General features: G+C 37.1%; 3 protein-coding genes across 9 annotated transcripts; all 3 read left to right on the top strand.

Annotated features, from left to right (window-relative positions):
- The first annotated feature begins 83 nt into the window (after positions 1-83).
- On the top strand, positions 84-10,520 carry CTEXP (kinase family with ARM repeat domain-containing protein). Its single transcript, XM_021955695.2, has 21 exons — positions 84-595; positions 844-942; positions 1,073-1,224; positions 1,631-1,703; positions 1,827-1,949; positions 2,203-2,311; positions 3,186-3,265; positions 3,411-3,492; positions 4,322-4,461; positions 4,555-4,665; positions 4,770-4,886; positions 5,023-5,112; positions 6,030-6,083; positions 6,293-6,367; positions 6,539-6,614; positions 6,778-6,877; positions 7,748-7,817; positions 8,248-8,321; positions 8,712-8,821; positions 9,404-9,664; positions 10,061-10,520. The coding sequence occupies exons 1-21, from the start codon at positions 470-472 to the stop codon at positions 10,339-10,341; spliced, it is 2,403 nt and encodes an 800-aa protein (XP_021811387.2). The 5' UTR covers positions 84-469; the 3' UTR covers positions 10,342-10,520.
- Positions 10,521-15,173: 4,653 nt separating this feature from the next.
- LOC110754585 (Duplicated homeodomain-like superfamily protein) lies at positions 15,174-20,462 on the top strand. 5 transcript variants are annotated; one of them, XM_088255423.1, is made up of 3 exons: positions 15,174-15,324; positions 16,130-16,901; positions 19,541-20,462. In XM_088255423.1, exons 2-3 carry the CDS (start codon positions 16,516-16,518, stop codon positions 20,037-20,039), a joined length of 885 nt encoding a protein of 294 aa, XP_088111549.1. In that variant the 5' UTR covers positions 15,174-15,324; positions 16,130-16,515; the 3' UTR covers positions 20,040-20,462. The 5 variants fall into 5 exon arrangements, with proteins under 5 accessions (XP_088111549.1, XP_021811355.1, XP_021811356.1 ...); XM_021955663.2 differs by lacking the exon at positions 15,174-15,324 and adding an exon at positions 15,446-15,692; XM_021955664.2 differs by lacking the exon at positions 15,174-15,324 and adding an exon at positions 15,739-15,898.
- A 150-nt stretch (positions 20,463-20,612) lies between these two features.
- LOC110754584 (uncharacterized) lies at positions 20,613-23,316 on the top strand. 3 transcript variants are annotated; one of them, XR_015836701.1, is made up of 4 exons: positions 20,613-21,851; positions 21,956-22,059; positions 22,343-23,025; positions 23,114-23,316. XR_015836701.1 is itself a non-coding variant. In XM_021955662.2 (3 exons), the coding sequence occupies exons 1-3, from the start codon at positions 20,982-20,984 to the stop codon at positions 22,911-22,913; spliced, it is 1,545 nt and encodes a 514-aa protein (XP_021811354.2). In that variant the 5' UTR covers positions 20,613-20,981; the 3' UTR covers positions 22,914-23,316. The 3 variants fall into 3 exon arrangements, 1 of the variants encoding a protein (XP_021811354.2); XR_015836702.1 differs by having other exon boundaries at positions 23,111-23,316; XM_021955662.2 differs by having other exon boundaries at positions 22,343-23,316.
- Positions 23,317-23,451: the final 135 nt, after the last annotated feature.

The following is a 23,451-nucleotide window of genomic DNA, read 5'->3' as shown; positions in this document are numbered from 1 at the left end:
CAAACAGAAAGATGAGCATGAACATGATTCTTTCATTACTTAATTAATTAATTAATCTTTTTCTTTCTTATATTAGCAGCGTTATTAAGCCAATTAGCAAAATAAATCGACCCGCTCACTTGCTATTCAAGCTCAATGAAGCCCAGGCCCAAAAGAGATTAATAATAAAATAAGATCGAAACGGTGGACTCAAACTCAACCCATGATCCAATTCCAATTTCCGACCCAGCAGATTTCCCGATTGGGATCTGGGATCATCAAATTTTATTAATTTTTTGGCTTTCTGTTTTTTGTATTTTTAATTAAAAAAGAAAAGAGTTTAAGACAAGACCAGAAGAGGAGGAGGGCCGAGAGGAGGAAGTGACGGAGACTTGGAATGAGAGAGGAGGGCAAGACTACTAGGATCTGACTGAAAGTGGGAGCCTAGACGACGCCGTTGCGTTTGCAGCGAAAGAACAAGGAAGGGAAGATGTTGAAATTCTTGAAGGGAGTGGTGGGTGGATCGGGGACTGGACCCAAAGATCTGCCCTACAATATCGGCGAACCTTACCCCTCTGCTTGGGGCTCTTGGACTCACTTCCGGGGCACCTCTAAGGTCTGTCGTCGTCACCTTCTGTCTCTTTCTCTCTCTATATGTATGTATGTATCTATATAGCTTTGTATGTATGTACGTATGTATGTATGTTTCTTCGTCAAGTTTCATCATGCCAATGGTGGATGTGGTTGAGTCTTGAGTGGATCTGAAGCCTGAAGAAGGCTGGTGATGTTTTGTTTGAGATGAAAGAATATGAATGAAAGGATTTGTTTTGGCTTTCTATTGAATAAATAAAAAACACTGTTCAGGACGATGGGTCTCCGGTGTCCGTGTTTTCTATATCTGGTAGTAATGCTCAGGATGGCCATTTGGCCGCTGCTCGCAATGGTGTCAAGCGTCTCCGTACTGTGAGTCTTCTTCTGTCTTTCTGACCTCTTCTGTTGTCGTCAATTTATCATTTCATTTTGCTATTTTGTTTCATAATCAAATATGCAAATGCAAGTTGATTCATTTCTGATTTTGTTTTTCTCCTTTCAGGTCAGACACCCAAATATCTTATCCTTTCTTCATAGTACTGAAGCTGAAACTTTGGATGCTTCTACCACCAGGCAAACAATCTATATTGTTACCGAGCCTGTTATGCCACTCTCTGAAAAGATAAAGGAACTCAGTTTACAAGGTATCCAAAGGTATTTCAAACATAAACTACCTGCTCCCCTTTCTTTTTCTTTTTTTTTAATAACACCATCAACAGTATATGTATACACACACACACACACACACACTTTCCTTCTTCAGAAAAAGTCGTCATATCTTCTAAGATTTCTTTTCTGCCTTGCCCACACAACATGTCATCTTATGAGTTGCTTACACTTCACCATCTCATTCTAAATTTTATATCTTAAATTTTATTTCTCTTCCTTACTAGAGCTTGTCTTTTCTTTTTCAATTATTCTGCTACGTAATTTGTTTCAATATGCATATCTTTTGCTTTTCTTTACACAATTGCACATACAAATCTTATAAATAGACACTGCGGTTCTCACTAAATCTCTAGACTTTACTTCATCTATACATTTTGTTCCTTGATGTTAGGGATGAGTATTTCGCGTGGGGACTGCACCAGATTGCTAAAGCTGTCAGCTTTTTAAATAATGATTGTAAACTTGTAAGTTTTCATAATCAGAAATACCTGCATTTTGCATGGGGACAGCGCCATAATCTCTCTCTTTCTCTCATATATAATTTTTAGTTGTTGTTATACTGTTTGACTAGCTTTTGGCTACTGCAGGTTCATGCCAATGTTTGCTTGGCCAGTGTTGTTGTAACTCAAACTTTGGACTGGAAGCTGCATGCTTTTGATGTGCTATCTGAGTTTGATGGCAGCAATGAGGCTTCTGCTGGACAAATGCTGGTAAGCATGTCTTTCAGATTTATTTCCTGAACAGTTGTACAATAAGTTTCTATTTTACCTAGCTTCTCTTAAGTGGAAGAGCTTACTTTTCTACTCTTAAGTTTAGTTATTTTTTTTCATGTTTGAATAGTAATGGATGTTATGGTGCTTGTTTCCACTAAGATATATTCTTGTGGATATTTGTGCTTAAAAAATTGCTTAAGAATAGTCAGAAGTTGGGATGTGTTTCTCACTAGTTCATATTTGCCTTCAGCAATTCGCCTGGCTTGTTGGACCACAATACAAACCCATGGAGTTGTTGAAGTCCGATTGGGCTGCAATCAGAAAGTCTCCACCATGGGCCATTGATTCTTGGGGCTTGGGTAAGTCTGTTGTGGTCTGCTCCTCACAACATGATTATTGGTCTTTTGTGTTAAGTTGATCAATAAACGATCTGTTGATGCAGAACTTACTTAATTCTTTTCCGGAGATGTAGAAATGACTTTTAATTCCTGTTACATGTGTACTGGATCTGGCTACTTTTATCAATTTGAGTGAGAAGGGTCATTCTTGTCTAATATCGTGGTACACATTGAGTTGCTTTTTCTTCATTGTCCCATTGTTTTCAGGATGAGGTATAGGTTTTTTGTGAAGCAAGGTTGAGTCAGGTGATTCCATGTTCTTGTGTATCTTTTATGAAGGAATTTTGTGCTTGTGGTGGAGAGAAAAAAAGGCTGGTGCCTTGTGGATTTGTATTGTGTTGGAAAATGACAATCTTTTGGGTTTTTTAGTAGGAGAGATATGGTAGGATTTTTAGGGCAAAAGGTGGAAGGAAGTGGAATTTTTTTTTTTTTTTTGTGGGGCAGGGTTATGCTTCTGCTGTTGCTGGGGATTTTGGTATTCAATAAATTTAAACACATTCCATTTGTTTTATCCTAACATGGATCGGAGGGATGATGTATCTTAAGTCAGTTGTTAGAGTTTGAAGGCTTTTTGTTGCCTGATGTAATACCGATTTTGTACTGCTAAGGTTGTTGTATTGGGTTTGATTGTATTTTCAGTGAATGCTGATCCACTTTTGCTGTATTGCTGACTAGTTTATATTAATGAAGTTATTATGTTTCTCGTAAAAAAAAATTATACTGTCATTCATATGAATTTTATTGCTTATTAGCTGTTGAGTTTCATATTTTGTTGCTGACCTGTGAGTTAAATACACTTCCCTTAAGAATCTAAGTTCTTTATTTAAACTGATAGGTTGTCTTATCTATGAACTCTTCTCTGGTTTGAAGTTAAGCAAAACAGAGGAGCTGCGCAACACTGCTTCTATTCCAAAGGTTAGTAGCCTTCTACTGTACCTTATTCTTTTTAATTTCTCTTGAACACTACAATGTTAACTGCGTATTTTACATGTGTCTGAAATGTGTTAATCCTTTTAAAGATTCATTTTCACTTGCATCTCTCTATTTTCTTGTCTCACAGTCTCTGCTTCCAGATTATCAGCGGCTCTTGAGCTCCACGCCTTCTCGTAGGCTGAATACGTCAAAGCTTATAGAAAATAGTGGTGATATTTCCTTCTTAACTTGAGTTAATTGTTTCTTATGTCTTTGACAAATTATAGTCTTGAGAATATCGGTCTGCTTCATGGTTTGAGGATTGATTGGCATTTCATATAATATTATATAGCATCTACTAGTTTCCTGTCTCGATTATCATCTGTGGCTGTCGGTGCATGTGTAATACATTTATCTGACTTTTGGATTGTTTTAAGGTTTCTTTTTTATATATAATTATATGCAATTGTCCATACCCATATGATTTTTTAATTATAAGTATTTGACATAGAAATCATAATTATCTAGGTACTAGAAACAACTATATCAGTGCATGTTCATGAATCTATAATTTCAAATATATGGTTCTATGACAGATTGTTTGTAACTATGCAAACGTTTCTTGACCAAAGTGCATGGCAACCTTACAGTAATGAATCTTAGTATAAGCTCTCAGATTTTTTCTCTTTTTTAAATTTTTTTGGTCAAATATAAACTTTCAGATGAGTATAGGGCATGGTGGACACTAGTTATAGGGCATGGTGAACATGAGTGTCAAGTCTCAAAGTGCCTGAAACTCCCAATTTTAATGGGTGTCCTACAAATGAATGTAGGAAATATGAGAGGAACGCTAGCCCCTTCTCCCAAAAGAGGATTGAAGTTGTATGCATCATGCATGTGTACCATTTACTTCCCAGAATATTATATTTGCCCCTTCTATTTTCTATACCTCGGTGGTTTTACTATATTATGTGTCGTAATATTCTTTTTCACAAACATTTTCTTTGGTAGTTTAATTTTTTCTTATTTGACTAAGTACTGCAACAATTGGATTTGCAGAGTATTTCCAAAATAAGCTGGTGGATACGATACATTTCATGGAAATTCTAAATCTGAAAGATAGTGTTGAGAAGGATACCTTCTTCCGCAAGCTTCCAAATTTAGCGGAGCAGCTACCTCGCCAAATTGTGCTGAAAAAGGTGTGAGTTCGGAGTTTTGTGTTTTTTCGACTTTGAAATATATAATCGACCTTTTTAGTATCAGATTATAATACTTCCTCCTGGTTTCTACAGTTACTTCCTTTATTAGCTTCTGCTCTTGAATTTGGTTCAGCAGCTGCACCTGCTTTGACTGCATTGTTGAAAATGGGTGCCTGGCTTTCAACCGAAGAATTCAGTGTGAAGGTTATACTGTTTTAGTACTTCTTCATATGTCCTTTGCTAGTTGTGATTTTATTTTTAGGGTTGTAATAATCTGATGTGGGTATTTTTCTTGCGTATATATTTAGGTGCTGCCAACAATTGTGAAACTGTTTGCGTCCAATGACCGAGCTATTCGAGTTGGTCTCTTGCAACATGTCGATCAGTTTGGAGAATCATTAACAGCACAAGTTGTTGATGAGCAAGTATGATATCAACAATTAATCATTTTTTTAACGATCAAACAAATTCTAGCTGGATTCTATTGTCAACCCTGTTTGTCTTGCATCAGTTCATTTCTAGTTTGTAGATTCTAAATTTGCCTGTGATGCTTGAAATTAGGTTTACCCCCACGTTGCTACTGGGTTCTCTGACACATCTGCTTTTCTCCGGGAACTGACTCTTAAGTCGATGCTCGTTCTAGCTCCCAAGGTTAGTGCACCCAGTTTTATGGTTGTGTGGTTCCTGCTTTGGGTAATTTATATTATAAGTTACTTGCTGTTCCTGTGAGTTACTTAGGGCAATTAGTGTTTGTTAGTTACTTGCTGTTCCCTGTGAATGATTATCTTGTTATTTTAATTTACTTCGTAGTATTTTAAAGAAAATATGTCAACCTTTGCGCCCGCATAAAATATAGCTCGCACAATTCTTTATTTCTCTCCCTCAAGGGTTGTTGGAATTGGAATTTGGAAAATTTGGTGTTAATATTTTCCGAATATTTATAAACAGGTTTTGTTGCAAAAAAATATTTGGCAGACGTTCAAGTTCAGACATGGGACACCAACCATGGCCCTTTAACATGGAAGTCTGGTGGTTGTGGATCTCTAATGTTTAGTTAGAAGGGGCTAATAGCATTTGGTTTGCTTAGGGATTGAAAGGGAGGAAGCAAGAATAGATAGAACAATAACATACTTCATGAAATCTAGAGGTGGGATCACCAAACTTATTTGCCAGCTTTATATTTTAGTATTGATTTTTCAAGGGGATATAGTATTTGGTCTGTTTTGGCTTCGAATGATGGAGGAAAATAGAACTAAAAAATTACTTCATGAGATCTAGAGTTGGAGTTGTGGAACAATTTTCAGCAATGTTTTTATTTAAACAGCGTTCTAAGCTTAAAGCCCAAGCTCAATCTTTCATGGGCTTTTGATGAATTGCTGTGTTTTCCATTGTACTGAATGTTTTTCGGTGACAATATTATGTATTTACCCATTTAATGTGTCCATCTTGATCTTCTTCTTGGTGGATAATAATTGTCTTTGTTTTAGTTTAAGATGTGATTCTATCCCTGTGAAGTGTCACATTATGTGATTGTTCTCATCTAATGGGTTTGTGTATCTACTTTGTAGCTTTCTCAACGTACCATGTCAGGGTCTTTGTTGAAGTATCTTTCAAAGTTACAGGTATGGTATTAACTTCTGAATTGACACCCCTGATTTAACTATTAAAATGAATGTTCATAGTGTTGATTTTCACATTGTGTTTCTTCATGTTGTTAATTGTTTCTGAAGATTTTCTTCTGTGAGTTTATGTGTTTGGAACATAGAATATAGCCACGATTTGTCTCTTATTTTGCACTCCTTTACCATTTCAACTTATCTCTGTCTTGCAGGTTGATGAAGAACCAGCAATTAGAACAAACACCACTATATTGCTAGGGAACATTGCCCCACACCTGAATGATGGGGTTAGTATCCTCCATTTGCCACACCTACTGTTTCATATGCTTACTTCTTTTTTTTTTTGGTTCTTCCCTTAAGTGGTAGATGGGTTCTATTGGTCATTTGGTAATGATTTGTGAACACATATGGATAAAATATTTCTGTCTTAAGCTGATGGTGCTCGTATTTAAATGCAGACAAGGAAAAGAGTTTTGATTAATGCATTTACTGTCCGTGCATTACGTGATACTTTCTCACCTGCCCGAGGAGCAGGTATTAGAATTTTCTCTTTATCCATGTATTTTTTTAGCCAGGTTCTTTTTTAATAATGTTTTGGGGTTTTGACATGTGTGCTTTAAATTTGTCCTTATCTTCGGTTTCCTACATTGGTCAACTCTTCAATTCTATGATCAATGTAAAAAATTTCTTCTGGCAGGTATTATGGCTTTATGCGCCACCAGTTCTTATTATGACAGCACTGAGATTGCAACTCGGATTCTCCCAAATATTGTTGTTCTTACCATTGATCCCGACAAGTGAGTATGCTGCAGATGATTTCTACATCTCTCTGTATTTTATAAAAGATGCTTAGCATTTATGTGATTTTCTATGGTGTTTTCATGTTCTGTGGCATGCTAACGGTTACCTGTTCTACCGTATTTTAATCTGCCCTTGATCTGGTCAATTCCTACAATTTACAATTTTAATAGGGCTGTCATTGTTCCTAGCAGGAAGTAAGCATTGTGTTTCTGAAAGAAACTGCTTCCCCATGGTTTTGAAGTCACACTTGAAGTACTCTGAGATTCTCCTACCTCTTGTCCCTGGACTTCTAAAAGGGATAGGGTTATTGGTCTAGACGTTTTCTGTTATTTAAAAAAAATAATATCCAGTTATAACCAAATAATTAAGATTCTCTGTGGTCATTAGAAGGTCATCCTCTTATTGATGCTCATAGACATAAAAATCTTTGGACATTTCTTCAGTATGTTGTTCTGAATAACTGTATATACCTTGAAGTATTTTATTTTTTAGATTTTAACATATGAAAGAATTATACTTTCTTTTCAAATTATTATTTTCTGTAAGTTTTTTAGTGCCTTGTGGATTCAGTGAAAAAGAGGAAACATGAATATTCGGAATGCTAAGGGAGATATTGTGTTAACGAATTTAATGATTTTTCTTTCCCTTCTTCTTCCTTATTATTAGGATGTTTGTAAGCCAAATACAGGCTCTCAAGTCATTGCTTGGGTGACCTGTGTGTTGCGTGATCTAAGCAGACTTTGTAGAGAAATTGTTTATAACTTCACTTTTATAACACTTAGATCTGTAAAAGATTACATTTTGTTGTATCTGCCCTACTTGGAATCCTTGTAATGGGGATCATACCTTTTTTGCCTTTGAAACAGTGATGTTCGATCAAAGGCATTTCAAGCAGTTGATCAATTTCTACAGATAGTGAAGCAATCCTATGAAAAGGTGTGTGTTAGAATTCTTAATTCGTTTGATTCTATTTTTCATATCTTCATGTAGGTGATGGTTGTGTATGTGTATCATTTTTTTGTTGGGGGGGTTGGACTTTGTCGGACACCTTGTGTATATGAAGTTTTCATTTAGTCATGAATCAGTTTCTGTTCACATTCTATGATGCAACACTTGGTGTGTGAAGTTGGCTGTTACTGTCTATCATAGTTTCAGCACACGGCACGCCATCATCTTATGCAGTCTCCATTGTGGTTGTTTATATCAGTGAACATTCTTTGCAAATGCAAATATTATGTATAGATAGCAAAATCTTTAGGGAATAAGGCAAGAGGAAATTTCAGAAAACTGATGTTTACTACATTAATCTTTGCAATAATGTGTCATACTGATAATATCTTCCTTTTTTTTTGGTTGTCCTCTGTAGACAAATTCAGGAGATACTGCTGGGGCTGCTGGTCTCGGGATCTCATCAATACCAGGAAATGCTAGTTTACTGGGGTAAGTTGACTTCTTTCTAAGAGCTTTAGTCTTAATGTATATTTTGCTGGGTTCTGTATTATTTATGTTACAAAGCTGTATATGATACTTTGTTGTTTCGGTAGTTATATGGACAGGATTTTAGAACAATAACTTGTTTCAGATAAAGGGACTCTTATATATATATATATCTTGAGAGATGCCATGGAATTTCCATAAATACCAATATGTTACCTACCTCTCATATGTGCCTGTTTTGTGAATATACCTTGATGTAATTATATCTATACTTGGTGCTTGTCTTATCATCTCATTTGCCAAGTACTATATTAAATTGCATCTGGTCATGTGAAATTTGTCCTAATGTTCTCTTGAAGTCAATGGCCAATCAAATGTTTAATTATCATGCAGATGGGCAATGAGCTCCTTGACTCTCAAGGGTAAACCTTCTGAACAAGCTCCACTTGCTCCTGTGAATATCAGTACATCTCTTACCAAAACAACTTCCAATGCAAGCTCGGGTACACATCTTGATAACTTGGATTATTTAAATGTGTTTAGCTTGTTGGATATCTGTAGGCTATGGTTTTTTTTCCCTTTCCTTTTTTGGTAAATGCCACCCCCCTTGAAAAATTCAAAATTTTCACATACATATGCCAAATTATTATATCAATTTTTAGTCAAGTCAAGCTTATCATATGATTTGGAATTTAATGTTTTATAGTGTATATAAAAGCGTCCATGCTCCACTAATTAGTCTGGCTAGCAATAAGTGTGATCAAAGATCTGAATTTTAACCAGATCCGGCCAAACTAAGAAGATTCAACAACCATGCGAAATAGAGCCATCGTTCCATGTTGGAATCTCTTTCTTAGTGTCAGTTTAGACATACTTGGATTAAGTTTTGAATGCAGGAGATCTACTATGCCAAGTTCCAAATTCGGTTATTTAAAAAATCAACTGAGAATAATTGAAGTGGGGTTGTGTTCTCCACATCAATTTGGTTCCTTCCTCCAGTATATAAGAGATGTGGAACTATGTATTTGTTGGTTCTGCTTCTGTTGTTTGATTGCATTTCTCTCGTCTTTCTCTTGTAATCCTAGTGGTGGATACTCCAAGCACAGCACCCGCCCATGTAAGTACCACACCAGATTTTGCGGATCAACATGTACCTGAGTCCCCTACATCGACAGATGGCTGGGGAGAACTTGAAAATGGAATTGACGGAGAGCATGAAAGTGACAAGGATGGTTGGGATGATATTGAACCTCTGGAAGAGCCAAAACCATCTCCCGTTCTTGCAAGTATACAAGCAGCTCAAAAGCGGCCGGTCTCACAACCTGTTTCGCAGCCTAAACAACAAGGTAATCACTTTGTTTTAGCTTCTGTTATGCGTTCACATAAAGACTGAATGAATACAAAATATTGCAGAAACATTTAGAAGTTTACTGGTTATAACTAAAAATGCAGTGTACTGTTTCTAAGGTGTGTGTCTGAACTCCAAATGTTATTAAACCAATGAGAATTGTCTTGAGGTGGATAAATCTAATATTGTTAAGGAGTATTTGCTTTATTTCCCACATTCCTTTATAATGGCCTACAAAGTGTCTGATAACCATAATATGTATTGGTAGAACCATAACATTGCCTTTTTTGCCCAGTTCATCGTAGTTTGTAATGTGTCCCCCTTTGTTAATCTGGCATTTCATTATATATTTTTTATGTTAATTAATTGGAATATTTTGTGTGTTATTTTATAGCAACAAGTTTGAGACCGAAAAACACAGCCAAGGCTATCAAAGAGGAAGATGATGATTTGTGGGGCTCCATTGCCGCCCCAGCACCGAAAACAAATTCAAAACCTTTGAATTTAAAAACAAGTGGAGCAGTTGATGATGATGATCCATGGGCTGCCATTGCTGCCCCCCAACCTACCACCAAGGCAAAGCCCCTAGCAGCTGTGAAAGGTCGAGGAACCAAACCTGCTGCTCCAAAACTGGGTGCACAGAGAATAAACCGGACGTCTTCATCTGGGGTGTAAATTATGCAAAAGAACAAGAGAAAATTATGGGTTAAGATTAAAGAAATTTGTGTAAATTTCCCCCCCTTTTGGTGGCTGGTGTTCATGTTATAATAGGACATTTGGTGCCAACAGGAATTGCATTTGCACTTTCCCCAACTTATTAATTGATTTGTAATGATATTCTTTTGTTTGTTTCAGTTAGCACAGAAGCAGCCATCTGTCATGTAATTTCCTTCGAGTTCTTTCTTATGGTGTAAGGTTAGTTTATATAGATGCAGCAGGAAACTGGCTATCAATTTTTGGGCCTGTAAATTTGGGATTTAATTTGTCACATTCTTGTAGTAATCAAAGCCTTGGAATTTTTGTGTCTGACTCTGAACCCAGGGTTTAATTTTCCTCGTTTCAACTTTTTTTTCTTTTTCTCTTTTCTTTTTGCACATTCCTCGTTTTAACTTTGCTTTATGTAAGTTTTGTGCCCGACTCTGAACCCAAAATTGAGTGTTTATTTACCTATGGCCTCAAATTTAAACCCAATACTCTGAGCCCAAAATAGGCTCGGCCTAGTAATCTACGTATGGGCTCAAATGTTGTTAACTCAGCGGAAGGTACTCATGGTTTAGCTTGGCCGATTGACATGCCACGTGGCCTTTATGCCATTTTGAAAGGACATCCTAAAATTACATGTCCCTTATTTAATGTGTGTGAATTTTTACGTGTACCCGCTCAAAAGAGAAAAACAAACACGTAAGGCCATCAAAGGGGAACTTATACTGTATTGTTGATGTTTATTTTTGATAAAAATAAAATAAAATAAAAAAATAAAAAAGAATAAAGGGGAACTCACATGTCTGAATAGATTGTGTTGTCCAAAATTGACCACTAATTAAAGCATTCAAAGATGTGTTATGCTTTTAGACGCAATAATGAAATGCAGATTGATGAGAGAAACGGGGCGCATTCATTCAGTCCCAAGTTAACTCGTGAACTTTGATGTGTTTCTTTTTTTTTTTTTCTTTTTTGAAAGCCGTGAACTTTGAAGCTTGAACATGCGCTGATGTGTCAAATTTATTTTAGAAAATGGACGGCTTTGTCGCTGCTTGTATAATTTGTGCAAAAATGCCCTCCTTTTAAAATTATTGCTAAATTACTCTCTATAATAAATACTTCATATTGGCCACCTATCAGTTTCTTTTCACCTTCGCTATTTTCTCCCTACCACTTGTCTCTCTGCATCGTCTTCTTCACTTCATTCCCAATCCGTCAAAATCTAAGTCTCATTGCTTCACTTCATTCGTCTTCCTCTACAGACGAGCAACTAACGGCTGAACGCCGACGACTTCCCATCCCCCCTCTCTCTCTCAGCTGAATTGAAAATCCAACCCCGAAATAGTAAAGTTGTATATTGGGGTATCTTTTGTCTGTCGAAGAAAGAACTATTCATACCCAAAAAAATAAAAAACTAAAAAGGTTAGTAAAGGGGCTCGAAGGGGACAAGTGTGGAAACTTTAACAATTTATTATTACAATTGACATTATTCAGTTTTAATTTATTTCAACCTATATTGTGTTTTTATTTTATTAGAAGGAACCGTAAAGCATGCCAAGTTAAACCATTCTGCAATGAATGTACTTGTTGTACAGAACCGTATTTATTCCATAGGTAAATCCATATGCATAGGTTTACTTGGATGAATACATTTCTCACTTGTATTGATTTATTTGTAACTTGAATTGATACATGCGCGCTTGAATTGATTCATGTTTTAATATTCCTTTGTTGCTACATTTCTACCCATATGGGGATGGCCCAACTTAGAGATGTTGCGTCACTTTCGGCATCTTGGACTCTTCGGCATATAAGCATTATCTGCAAGACAAAGAGAAGCGGTAAGACCTTGGACACCGGTATGGTACCAACCAAAGACACTCTGGTGCTTAAGTTATCTTAAGAACATAGTGAATAGCAATTTGAACAAAGTAAGAGTTAAGTAGCCAAATGTAACAGTTACCTTATTTTGGGGGCTTGTGCCCTTATTTATAAATCTTGGAGGTGTGCACCTTTTGATGTGGGACTGTAAACACTAATTGAAAGGTTGCCACATGTCCTTTGTCCAACTAGTTTAGCAAGCGCTTTCTTTAGCTTGATTAGCATGTTGGGTTGACGAAGGCTCATCTTGTCGATGGTTTGTTTATAGGCTAGATTGCCGAAGGCTCATCCTGTTGATGGTCTATTTACGAGTCTTAGTGTTTTGACAGGACTATGTGGGTCCCTTTATAGGTCACATGTTCCACGTGTCATGGAATGCTTAGCCAATTAAGTATGATATAAATAAGTGTCCCCGTGTTTAATTGGATTATGCTCTTCCCGTCCCTTGACATGAGATTTTGGTGACTCTAGATATGGGCGCACATCATTTGAATTCATGCAAGATAACAATTGGCGATATATATATAGCAAATGCCATTAAATAATGGTATAAGGATGAAGTGAAGAAGACGATGAAGGAGCAAAGAGACAAGTGGCTCGGAGAAAATACGGAAGGCTGAAAAAAGTGATATGTGGACAATATAAAGTAATTATAGAGGGTATTTTAGCAAGAATTTCTAAAGGATGGAATTTTTGCACAAATTGTGTAAGCGAGGGGCAAAGCCGCCTATTTGACTTTATTTGTTCACCTCTTCAGTAGCAGCAATTTGCACATTTTGTGTGGACTAAATTAGAAAAATAAAAATAAAATTGTTGTGCTACTGGAGCATTCCGATTGATATATAGAGTACTGTTATTTTCACCCATATTGTCTTATTTCTCCACTCACCTTATCTTCTCACCCACCATGTAAATTTGAAAAAACATAATCCTATCTTTCCACCTGCCATTATTCCTAAAATATTCATTATTCCATTGAAACCTCTCATCTTTGTTCTCTCTTTCATCGGAAATCGTCGCTTTTCATTAGACTTCCAAATCCGGCCAAAAAAACGTCAAATTTTATCGTGAAGATTGAGCCAAAAAAACAAACAATCCAAAAGCTCAAACAAGAAATGAAAGCAGAAATCTTTCTTCTTGCTGAGAGAAAGAAGAAAATTCCGAAGAGTTGGGATTTCTCAAAGATGAAAGCGAAAATGAAAAATATGAATTAAAAAACGTCTTTTGAGTCTTTGATATTTAATTTATCTTACTGCGTCGAAAATATGAATAAAAAAAGTCTTTTGAGTCTTTGATATTTAATTTATCTTAGGAATAATGGTGGAAAGATAGGATTGTGTTTTTTCAAATTTACATAGTGAATAAGGAAATAACATACAAGGTGGAAATAGCAGCACTCTAAAAAAAACTCATCAACCTAACACCTCATGCCCCACACCCCATACCCCGCTATCTCGTCCCTCACCGCTCTAAGTTCACATCAACCTCATATTACTTAAAGAGATAAAAACACTGTTAACAACATTATTTTATAATTATTATTAAGTTTTACTAGATGTTTTGGTTTTATTTTATTTATTATTAAAATTCCAAGGAGGCTTTGGTTTTATTTTCAGCAATCACACTTCATAGTCACAGAGCTTTTAATTTTAAATAAGCAATCACACTTTTGCATGTGGCTATCCTGATTTAGTCTTTCACATACTCTTCAAGATATCTAAGCCAATTCATCAAAGACGAAGAAACTCAAATTGGTTTTTTTGTTTTTCTTAACTGCCCAGGAAACTCAAATTGAATTTGACTTCTTCCAAGTGGTCAGGGGGTAGGGGGATGTGTGTATAGATGTACTAGGGTTAAGTATTAAGTTGGATGACTTTTTTTATTTTTTTACACAATAATAAAACTTAAGAGCTTAATGATTTAAGTATTGGAGTGAACAAAGAAAAGTGTGAGGTTTAAATAAAAAAACTCCACTCGATATATATTACCCTAAGCACAATAATTTCCAAATAAAAAAGAATAAAGGAAAAAAATATGTGATTGTCAACCTTCATAAAAGGGGAACTAGATAGTTTTTTGCCATCAAAGGAAGCTTTAATTGCGGATGAGATCTTCAAAAAATACGAAACATTTAATACTTTCCCAAACTTAAAATCAGGATAAATCTGTTTAATGATATTATTAATAATTAGTGTAGGACCCAAATTAATAAGGGGTGTGCCTCCGATGTTTATATAGGATAGGCTGTTTGACTCTCTTTTGTGCAACAGGGCACAGTCTCAGAACTGAAATGCCTGCAAATGAATGACCAGCAAAAGATTGAAATTTTGAATAATTTGCTCACTTTGCAACAGAAAAAAGAGGAAAAGGTGATGTTTTGAGATACACCCATGTCACACTTTTTTTCAATTATATTTTGTTTTCTCTGCAACTGCACATAGTTATCCTATCCCGATGACATATAAAACTGGTTTTGTTTGTTTGGATACAAAGTATAGAAAAGAAACGGAAAAACCCAATTATTCATGTTCATCTTCTCTCTCCCTCTGTTTTGTTTTTGTTTTTTAATCTGTCAAATGTTAATAGGGGTATTGCAGATTCCACAGTGTATAGCAAGTTGGGATCAAATGGGTGAGCCTTTTTCAATCCCAACTGTCCTGTATGTGCAAGTAGTTGTTGGGGATGGGACCAACTGACCCATACTGCAGTGCACCTCCTCTGTAAATATCTCAGGATAACCCATCAACATCATTCATAATTTCTTTGCCTGCCCTTGTAAATTTCCACACTCTTTTGGGGCTTTTATCTTTAGCCCAGACTTTGTTTTCTTTGATGGTTTTATTTTTGGGTTTATCTAAATTCTGGATGCTTCCCACTTTGTTTTTATTAGGCTTCTGATTTGGTTTTATTGTTTCTAGTTTCTATGTTTATGTAAACTTGCAGTAAAATATGCAATCAGAGTAAATACCTGAATTGTCAAAATTTTCACTTTTAGTAAAATACAGAGAAATACACCACACACAGAGGAGAGAGAGAGAGAGAGAGAGAGGTGAAGCAAGGTCTTGCACACTCAAGGTTAGGTTACTTTCCTGTTAATACAATCTTATAACACTGGTTCTGAAAGTAAAGTTCTTTGCTTGTTGGTTAATTTTATAGTTAGTACTATGCACTGTGTGTTTTATTAGGCAATCTCTCCGTCTTTGCTCTCTCTCTCTGGTTAGTTTAACAGCATTTTGTTGGTCTCTAGAATCACTGTTCTGAGTCAGGGTGGGAAGGGAAAGATCCTAAGGTAGGTTTTCCCAAAACAATGGGTGAAAAAAGGGGATTTACCAAGTGGGTGCATTTACGTAAAACGTAGAATTGACCGGATGAGATTTCTACTCATGGTTGACGACCGGGAAATCTTCTACCATTCCATGTGGCTTTTCTTCACTGAGAATAAGGTGGGTAATTTTGGATGGGGGTTCACTAAATATAGTCTGGCCATGGATTCAAAGTGAGCAAGGTTTAGTATAAAACTGTAAAATTGAGTTTCAAAACTGTGGGATGGAGTAGCAGATAACTCCTTGTGGGCCTGTGCTGTTAAAACTGTTCATATCAGTGGGGCTGCTGAGAACTGGGATTTGTTTTGTTAGAAGTGAAAATGGCAGTATGATTACTAGTCTTGTCCATCGAAGACTTCTGAGTTTTCTTCTGTGTGTGATTATTTCGTAGTATCTTTCATATCTCAGTAAAACCCTAATTACCATTCTACTAAATTTACAATCGCATTGAATTCTTATTCGTTTTTAAACTGCCATTTATTGCATCTTTGATATTATGGATTTCAGAGATTTCTCTTGGTCTAACTGAACTTTGTTGCCTTTTCGTTCATCAATAGGTCAGCAATTCAGAAGTGTCCAATTCTTGAATTGTGGAGCAAATCACCATTGAAATCTTCGCATAATTCACTGAGTGTTTTGATTTTTTATTGGAGGTGGTTCTGGTTTAGCTTCTTTGGCGTTCTCTGGGTCTGTTTATTTTTGCTCTTGCTTACCTCTGTGGCCTGACGCATCTGCTTCCCATAATTTAGCCCACCATCAAAGAAGCTGTTACTGGTAACCCACTATTGAAATAATTTAGATCCAAGTCCAAGAACAATTCTGGACAGTTGATAGTTTCAGACCAGGTGTAGCATAAATCAACAGGAGCAGTTTGCTAGATTACTTTTTTCTCTTCTTCCAGTGGGCTATATTTTGGATAGTTGAGTCAAACAAGACTACATAGATGACCGTGGATGAAGCAGGTAGTAGCTCCTTGTGGAGTCGAGAGCAGGATAAGGCATTTGAGAATGCTCTCGCAACTTATCCTGAGGATTCTTCAGATCGGTGGGAAAAAATTGCAGCTGATGTACCAGGGAAAACCATAGAGGAAATAAAACATCATTATGAACTCTTAGTTGATGACATAAACCAGATCGAAGCTGGTTTTGTGCCACTGCCTTGCTACAATTCTTCTTCAGAGGGTTCGACAAGCCATGCCAGTGACGAAGGAACTAATAAGAAAGGTGGACATTCTGGAAACTACAGCAGTGAATCTAATCATGGAACTAAGGCTTCAAGGGCAGATCAGGAGCGCCGAAAGGGGATTGCTTGGACAGAGGATGAACACAGGTGAATATATTATTGTTGATTTAATTGTTTTCTTTCCCTAATCATAGGTGGCACTTGTGGAAGTATCTAAATGAAGCTAAAGATTTGTTATTCTTTCCAGTCCACGTCTTTTTTATTTTTATAATTAATAGTAGAATTACTTTTGAGATAACTTACTTAATTTTTACAAGGAGTTTCATCCCTGGTGCAACTTTATGATCTTAAGTGTGTTTGTCCAACAATTTTTTCTGAAGTTGCTTTATGGTGATGATAGTTGGTAAACTGTATTGAAGAACTTCCATATCAAAATTATTCCATTTTTGTTATTTCTACTAAATCCATGGCATGTTTCAATAATACAGTATTACTCTTCAAGCTCATATCCAGTAGGGTATAACTGTTGTACTATAATCTTGAAGGATAATAGCATAAGTGAAGAAAAATGGTTTTGTCTTATTTAAATGCATGTCTATCATGGCAGTTGACTCTGCCTTCTTGTACTTTTTTACATTGATGCATTATGTGGTTTGGTTTCATTAGAGTTTTTCTGTCATTTTGTATGACAGACTTAATGTTTTATAGATATATTTATCTCCAGGGTTACCATTATAGACTTATAGTTAAATCTCGAAACATGAAAATTTACATAAGAAAAAGTATTGTAAATAATTTCGGCTTATCCAAAACAGGATTTGGTATGGCACAACCTTTAGGATAGGTTGTCTGAAATGAGAAACCGTTAGTTTATATGCATGTAGGTTCCTTTGATCTGAACTTTTCTTTGGGATTTGGTGACTACTGATGGATCACCTGTATCCTAATATAATGATTTTGGTGTATGCCTTGCCTCAGCTATTGGCATGTTGCACTACTACATTGGGTTGGGCTAAATATTTAGAAACTAATGGTTCTCAACTTGGCACTGGCATGAAGTGACTGGGAACTGCCGCACCTGCTTGACTCAAATTGTGATTGGCTGGTAATTATTTTAGCAGAAATATGTGATCCGTAGATTTAGATCTGAACAGTAATTGTGTTCATCAGAAAATGGTATACTTATGGAAGTATAGAAATAAGGTGTGAAATGTAGTTATAATTTGCCTATTTCTGGTCGGCTTTAGGGTGGGAACTTGTCTTTTTGTACTCCTTTCCTTTTCTTCTCCTGTTTACAAGTTGTGTCCTATATAAGTAAGAAATTATATAGGCTAAACTTGGAACTTGAGGATTTGCTCTTCCTCAGAATTGGATATATTTCCATACTAGAAAATCATCATAAGTCAGTGAGCGCATGATATATTAGTTTTAGTACTTTTCTGATCTAGTGTTTTGATTGCCCTCTCCTTTCTTAACAGTTCTTTTGCTAGTGCATGTTTCTTTCCTCCCCACTACCAAAAAAATGTTTCTTTAGGCTAGGCTGTGTTGTCCAAAATGTGAGGTTTTTAAGAAATAATGAAAAATCCATATCCAAGTCTGTTCAGAGTCTTTTCATATAAATCAGCTGATCCTGTTCACAGACTTGTGCCCTGATCTGATCCTAGGACATATGTAAGCCGTATGTGGTATGATTCAAGTTCTTGTTATCCAGACTGCCATTTTTTCTCTTTTTAAATGAAAATTCAAACAGTTGTGCTTGACTTGTATATATCAATAAATTTCTGTTTATTAATAATGCTTGATAAATTTTCTTTCTTCAGTTTTTAAGTAGGCATTTTGGTAGTGTTCATCTTTTGTTGTCACCTGGGTTCTTATTATAGGGTAAAAATTGAAAGTTTATGTTTCTGGTGAGGGCGTTGACCCCTCCTGTGAATCTCCAACATAGGAAATCTCAAGCTTTTCCAAACCCCCAAAACCAAATTGTCCTGATCGTGTTCCATTTCTTTTATATGGTTCCAAGTTGGCCAAGTGTGAAACTTTGGCGACTGTTAACTTCACTGGCTTATCTAATGGAATGTGGTCCTTTTGCCACAACTTCCTCCACACATCCTGGACACTGCCATCTTAGACCAACCTTGCAATGTTTTCTGACTCTTTGCTTCTGAGAGATTTTTGAAAAATAATGACCATTGCCGGTGCAGTCAAAGTGTCAGTTTTCTTGATCGTTTAATAGCCGCATTAAGCTTCACACTATTTTTTCAGCTATGCCTTCAGAGCTGATCTTATTCGTGCACCCTAACTTACATGAACAATTTCGGATTTCTTTCTCAACTCTGGAGCCAAAAATGAAATGTGGATATTGATTATGAAACTTTGTATTAAAGTTTGAACTTGCAGAGGTCAATGTTGACCTTTTACAGTTGTTGCAGTTATTGTTCATTAAGCCTGTTCTAAATACAAACTTAATTGAAAAAAGTGAAAATTTGTTGCCTGCATAGATGATTTCTGAAATAGACTGAAGTAGTATTATGTGCAAAATATATTCATGACTTGCAAGAGATATATTTCTGTTGTAATTTACAGTTTGGGAGTTACAGTCATATTAACTGTGGTTAAAAATCTTATACTCTTTTAAGAAGGATGGTTGCAATGTTTAATGATATCAAACACATATTGTGTCCTATGAGAAACATCCATTGTGATGGTATTTTTTTGGTTGTGAGTTCTCTGTTGTACTTGAGAACAAGTTCTTATGTTTTATTTTTCCTGTTCTTGTACCACGACAGGCTATTTCTTCTTGGTTTGGAGAAATATGGGAAAGGTGACTGGCGAAGCATATCTCGGAATTTTGTGGTAACAAGAACTCCTACGCAAGTGGCAAGCCACGCACAAAAGTACTTCATACGTTTGAATTCAATGAACAAGGACAGAAGGAGATCAAGCATTCATGATATCACCAGTGTCAACAATGGAGACATTTCGTCACCTCAAGGGCCAATAACAGGTCAAGCAAATGGTTCTGCAGTTGGTTCTTCTGGCAAGTCAACCAAACAATCTCCTGCTGGGCCTCCAGGGTCAGGGGTTGGCATGTACGGTGCACCAACTATAGGACAACCGATTGGAGGACCCCTTGTACCTGCAGTTGGCACACCTGTGAATCTCCCTGCAGGGCCTCCACACATGGCATATGGTCTGAGAGCCCCAGTACCTGGAGGAGTTGTTCCGGGGGCACCAATGAACATGGTTCCCATGACATATCCAATGCCTCACACTTCGCATAGGTAATGTGATATTTGGCAGTAGCAGCAGCAGCTTCAGAATGTAGTGTACAAAGAACAGAGACCAGCAACCTTGTAGCTTGTGCCCGATGTTGGGTTTTTAGGATCATTTTGCTCTGAGCCTGAATGTTTTAGGTATTAGCAAAGCACAAGTTGTTGAATGCTTTACCATTACTAGTCTATTCTTGTACGAAATAAGCCATTTCTATATGGGGGAAGAATTACATGAATGTGTATAGGCGGCAATTGGGAAAAAGATGGCGATATTTATTGGCAGGTAGAAGTCCTAGTATTTGTTTTGTCTTTGATGGAAATCGTTAGAGCATTGAAAGGCAGTGAAGTGCTGAAGAGCTGTTGTAAGGCAAAACTTGTGTAGGGACGCTTTGACATTTGAAGTATTATTTTGGGTAGCAATAGCACATCGTTAACATTGATGTATTGTAGAATTTGTGTCATAAATCCAGGATTCTTTGACTGCCATGCCATCTTTAACAAAAGGCTTTAAGTTTTCACAGGATAGTAAAAATATCGCATGTGAAGTGGCTGCGTCCCCCATCTTCCCTGATTGGTGTTCTCTTAAGTGACGGCCTCCATCTGTTTGATTGATCTAGGTTTGTTTTTAATTTAATTTAATTTGTTTTTTTCAGTTGAAAGACAGAAGCTGTACTGGGGTAGGGAATTTGAACACAATATCACTTAGCCTACAAGGAAGCTCCTTGTTCATTGATTTAGTTTAGTTTTTTGTTTTGGTGGAGTGTTTGTGTGGGTTGATGATCTTGTTTTGGTCATTGCCAGGGTTTAGGGCATTTTTTTGTGTTGTTTTTTGAATTGGCAATTTGTGGCCTTCCTGTGTTCGTTCGTTTATTGCCTTTCGGCTTTATAAAGTGGTTAATCGAGTTAAGCAAAACTAAAGGTTGTTCATTTCGTATGAACATTTGACTTGGCGGCAATGTCTGCAACAGCAGCAGCTGGAGCAACACCACACCCCTCTTCCTTCCCTCGCTTATTCTCAAATTCAATCATAAAATCAAGGCACTCCATCTCTGTCACCCGTAATTCAATAAACCCAAGCTACCCAAATACCCCCAGTCCCACTTGGACCGCCTCTGAGATCGCCGATGCTGTCAATGGCAGGATTGTGAAATGGGGTCCTCCTGGAACCGTTTCTACAGACACCAGAACCCTTCAGCCCAACCAATGGTTCTTCGCCATTGCCGGTCTAAACTTCGACGCCCACGATTTCATAACCCCGGAATTATCCCGTAATAAAGGCTGTGCCGGAGTTATCGGCAACCGGGTTTGCGAAAATTGGGACAAGGGCTTCGTTCAATTCGATGGCAATACTGTAATTTCATTGATGAAGATGGCAAGTTATGCGAGGAATAGGTTCCATGGAGAAGTGGTGGGAGTGACTGGGAGTGTGGGAAAGACCAGCACAAAATGCATGATAGCTTTGGCTCTTCAAATTCAAAGTTCAAGAGGTTTGGTTCCTCATGTTCATCAAAGTCGTGGGAATTGGAATAGTGAAATTGGGGTGGCTCTGTCGCTAATTGGGGTTCCTGCAGGAACTGGGATTGTGGTTTTGGAGATGGGAATGAGTGGGAAGGGGGAGATATTAGAGCTTGCGAGGATGGCTCGGCCCACTATCAGGGTCATTTTAAATGTGGGCGCTTCCCATTTTCAAAATTTCTCCAGTTTAGAGGAGATAGGCATGGCCAAGGGGGAGATTTTGGCCGAAGCGAAGCCCGGGGATGTTTGTGTTTTGAATGCTGATGATCCACTTGTTATGAGCCTCCCTGTACCACTTGGTGTCAAAAAGGTGACCTATTAATATTATTATCCTCTTCTTCTTCTTCTTTTTTTCTTTTTTTTCTGTGTGCCATTACTAAATTTGGTTTGTTTGTTGTTTCTTGCCATAAGCAGGTGCTCTTTGGTCAGAGAGTGGGGTGTGATGTTCGGTTGGTCGCGTCAGAAAGCACGGACGGAGGTCGTGGAGTTAGAGTTGTCTTACAGAATCATCAAGAGATGTAAGCCCCTCATAAACATTTCTCATCTGATCTGAAATAGATAACATTGTGAAATCTTCAGTGTACCTTGTTTATACCATGAAATATGATGATTCTTTCTTGTTTACATAAATTTTATTGAAAATATGGGACAAAGAGCTTTCTAGATCATCACAACCTGTCAGATATTTCATTGCATATCCATTGCTTTTTGGTCGAGTCACGTCGCTGCTGTTTCATCAAGACATGCATTGAGTGCTCTCCTGCTCACACGTATCATTGAAATGGTGGTTTCCTTTTGCAGGGTAGAATTCGTGATAGCTAGTCCTGGTCTGCATTTGGCTCTCAATGCATGTGCAGCAGCAGCAGTTGCGACCCTTTTGGGAGTCTCTCTTTCTGAAATAGGAAATCGCTTGTCAGCATTTTCTCCTGTTCACATGAGGTCGGAGCTTGAAGTTGGTAGAAATGGAATCAAAATAGTGAATGATGCTTACAATGCCAATCCTGTGAGCACCAAGGCCGCCATTGACTTACTAGAGAGTATTGATATTGATTGCGGAGGCAAAAGAATTGTCGTGCTTGGCGACATGTTAGAACTTGGTGCAATTGAGTTGGAGTCTCACAAGATGATTCTGAAGCGCTGCTGTTGTAGTGCTCATATTGATTTAGTTGGGCTTGTTGGGAGGAGGTTTTGTGCAGCTGCTAAGAATCTCAACTTGCTTGAAGACAGAAATATTGTGTATGCTCTTGACTCGGAAACTTTTGCACAAGAAATTGTGAAGAGGGTTAGTTATAATGATGTTGTTTTGGTAAAGGGTAGTCGAGCAATGCAAATGGAGAAAGTTGTAAATGCAATTAAAGCAATGGAATGTTGATGATTGATTGTCCAGTCCAGTCCAGTCCATACCAAAGGAATGTTGATTTGCTCATTACTGAAAGGCAGGATGCAAGCACCTATACATGGTAATTATTTCATTGTTGCGGCAGGTCAGATCAGATCCCTTCAAAAAATTTCTTATGTTTCCTATTTCAATTTTCATGGATGATTTGGTGACGGATGTTGTGGTGTCAGCAGGAGGACCTCGTCGTCGATCGGGGCTTATATACTTGTCTAAACTTTAAAAGCTCCATTCCCTGTACTAGGAATCCTAAATTATTGTTGGATATAATGTAATTGGCAAACCCTTCAGTCATTCAAAACATCAAAGTAGAAAGTTTTATAAATAAACAACATAAAAGTTGTACGTTCACTGGATATATTTTTGGTGTTTCCGACAACTTGGTGCTGTTGTGAACATCATAATTTCTCTAGTTTATAATGTCTTGATTGGATCATCAATGCAATTGTCAACTTTGAAGCTTAAAAACGTCATAAGATGATGTAGAAAAGTTGAAATAAGATGTTGCACTACT

The sequence above is a fragment of the Prunus avium genome, chromosome 1 (assembly GCF_965620075.1).
Source record: "Prunus avium chromosome 1, drPruAviu1.hap1.1, whole genome shotgun sequence".
Classification (NCBI taxonomy): Eukaryota; Viridiplantae; Streptophyta; class Magnoliopsida; order Rosales; family Rosaceae; genus Prunus; species Prunus avium.
Note: the sequence above shows the minus strand (reverse complement) of the source record. Positions and strands in the feature narration are given on the sequence as shown.

Coding starts and splice junctions, on each gene's coding strand:
- CTEXP (XM_021955695.2), top strand. CDS start 470: ATGTTGAAATTCTTGAAGGGAGTGGTGGGTGGATCGGGGACTGGACCC. Junction 596..843: donor ACTTCCGGGGCACCTCTAAG/GTCTGTCGTCGT, acceptor AACACTGTTCAG/GACGATGGGTCTCCGGTGTC. Junction 9,665..10,060: donor TTCGCAGCCTAAACAACAAG/GTAATCACTTTG, acceptor GTTATTTTATAG/CAACAAGTTTGAGACCGAAA.
- LOC110754585 (XM_088255423.1), top strand. CDS start 16,516: ATGACCGTGGATGAAGCAGGTAGTAGCTCCTTGTGGAGTCGAGAGCAG. Junction 16,902..19,540: donor TGGACAGAGGATGAACACAG/GTGAATATATTA, acceptor GTACCACGACAG/GCTATTTCTTCTTGGTTTGG.
- LOC110754584 (XM_021955662.2), top strand. CDS start 20,982: ATGTCTGCAACAGCAGCAGCTGGAGCAACACCACACCCCTCTTCCTTC. Junction 21,852..21,955: donor TACCACTTGGTGTCAAAAAG/GTGACCTATTAA, acceptor TGCCATAAGCAG/GTGCTCTTTGGTCAGAGAGT. Junction 22,060..22,342: donor TTACAGAATCATCAAGAGAT/GTAAGCCCCTCA, acceptor TTCCTTTTGCAG/GGTAGAATTCGTGATAGCTA.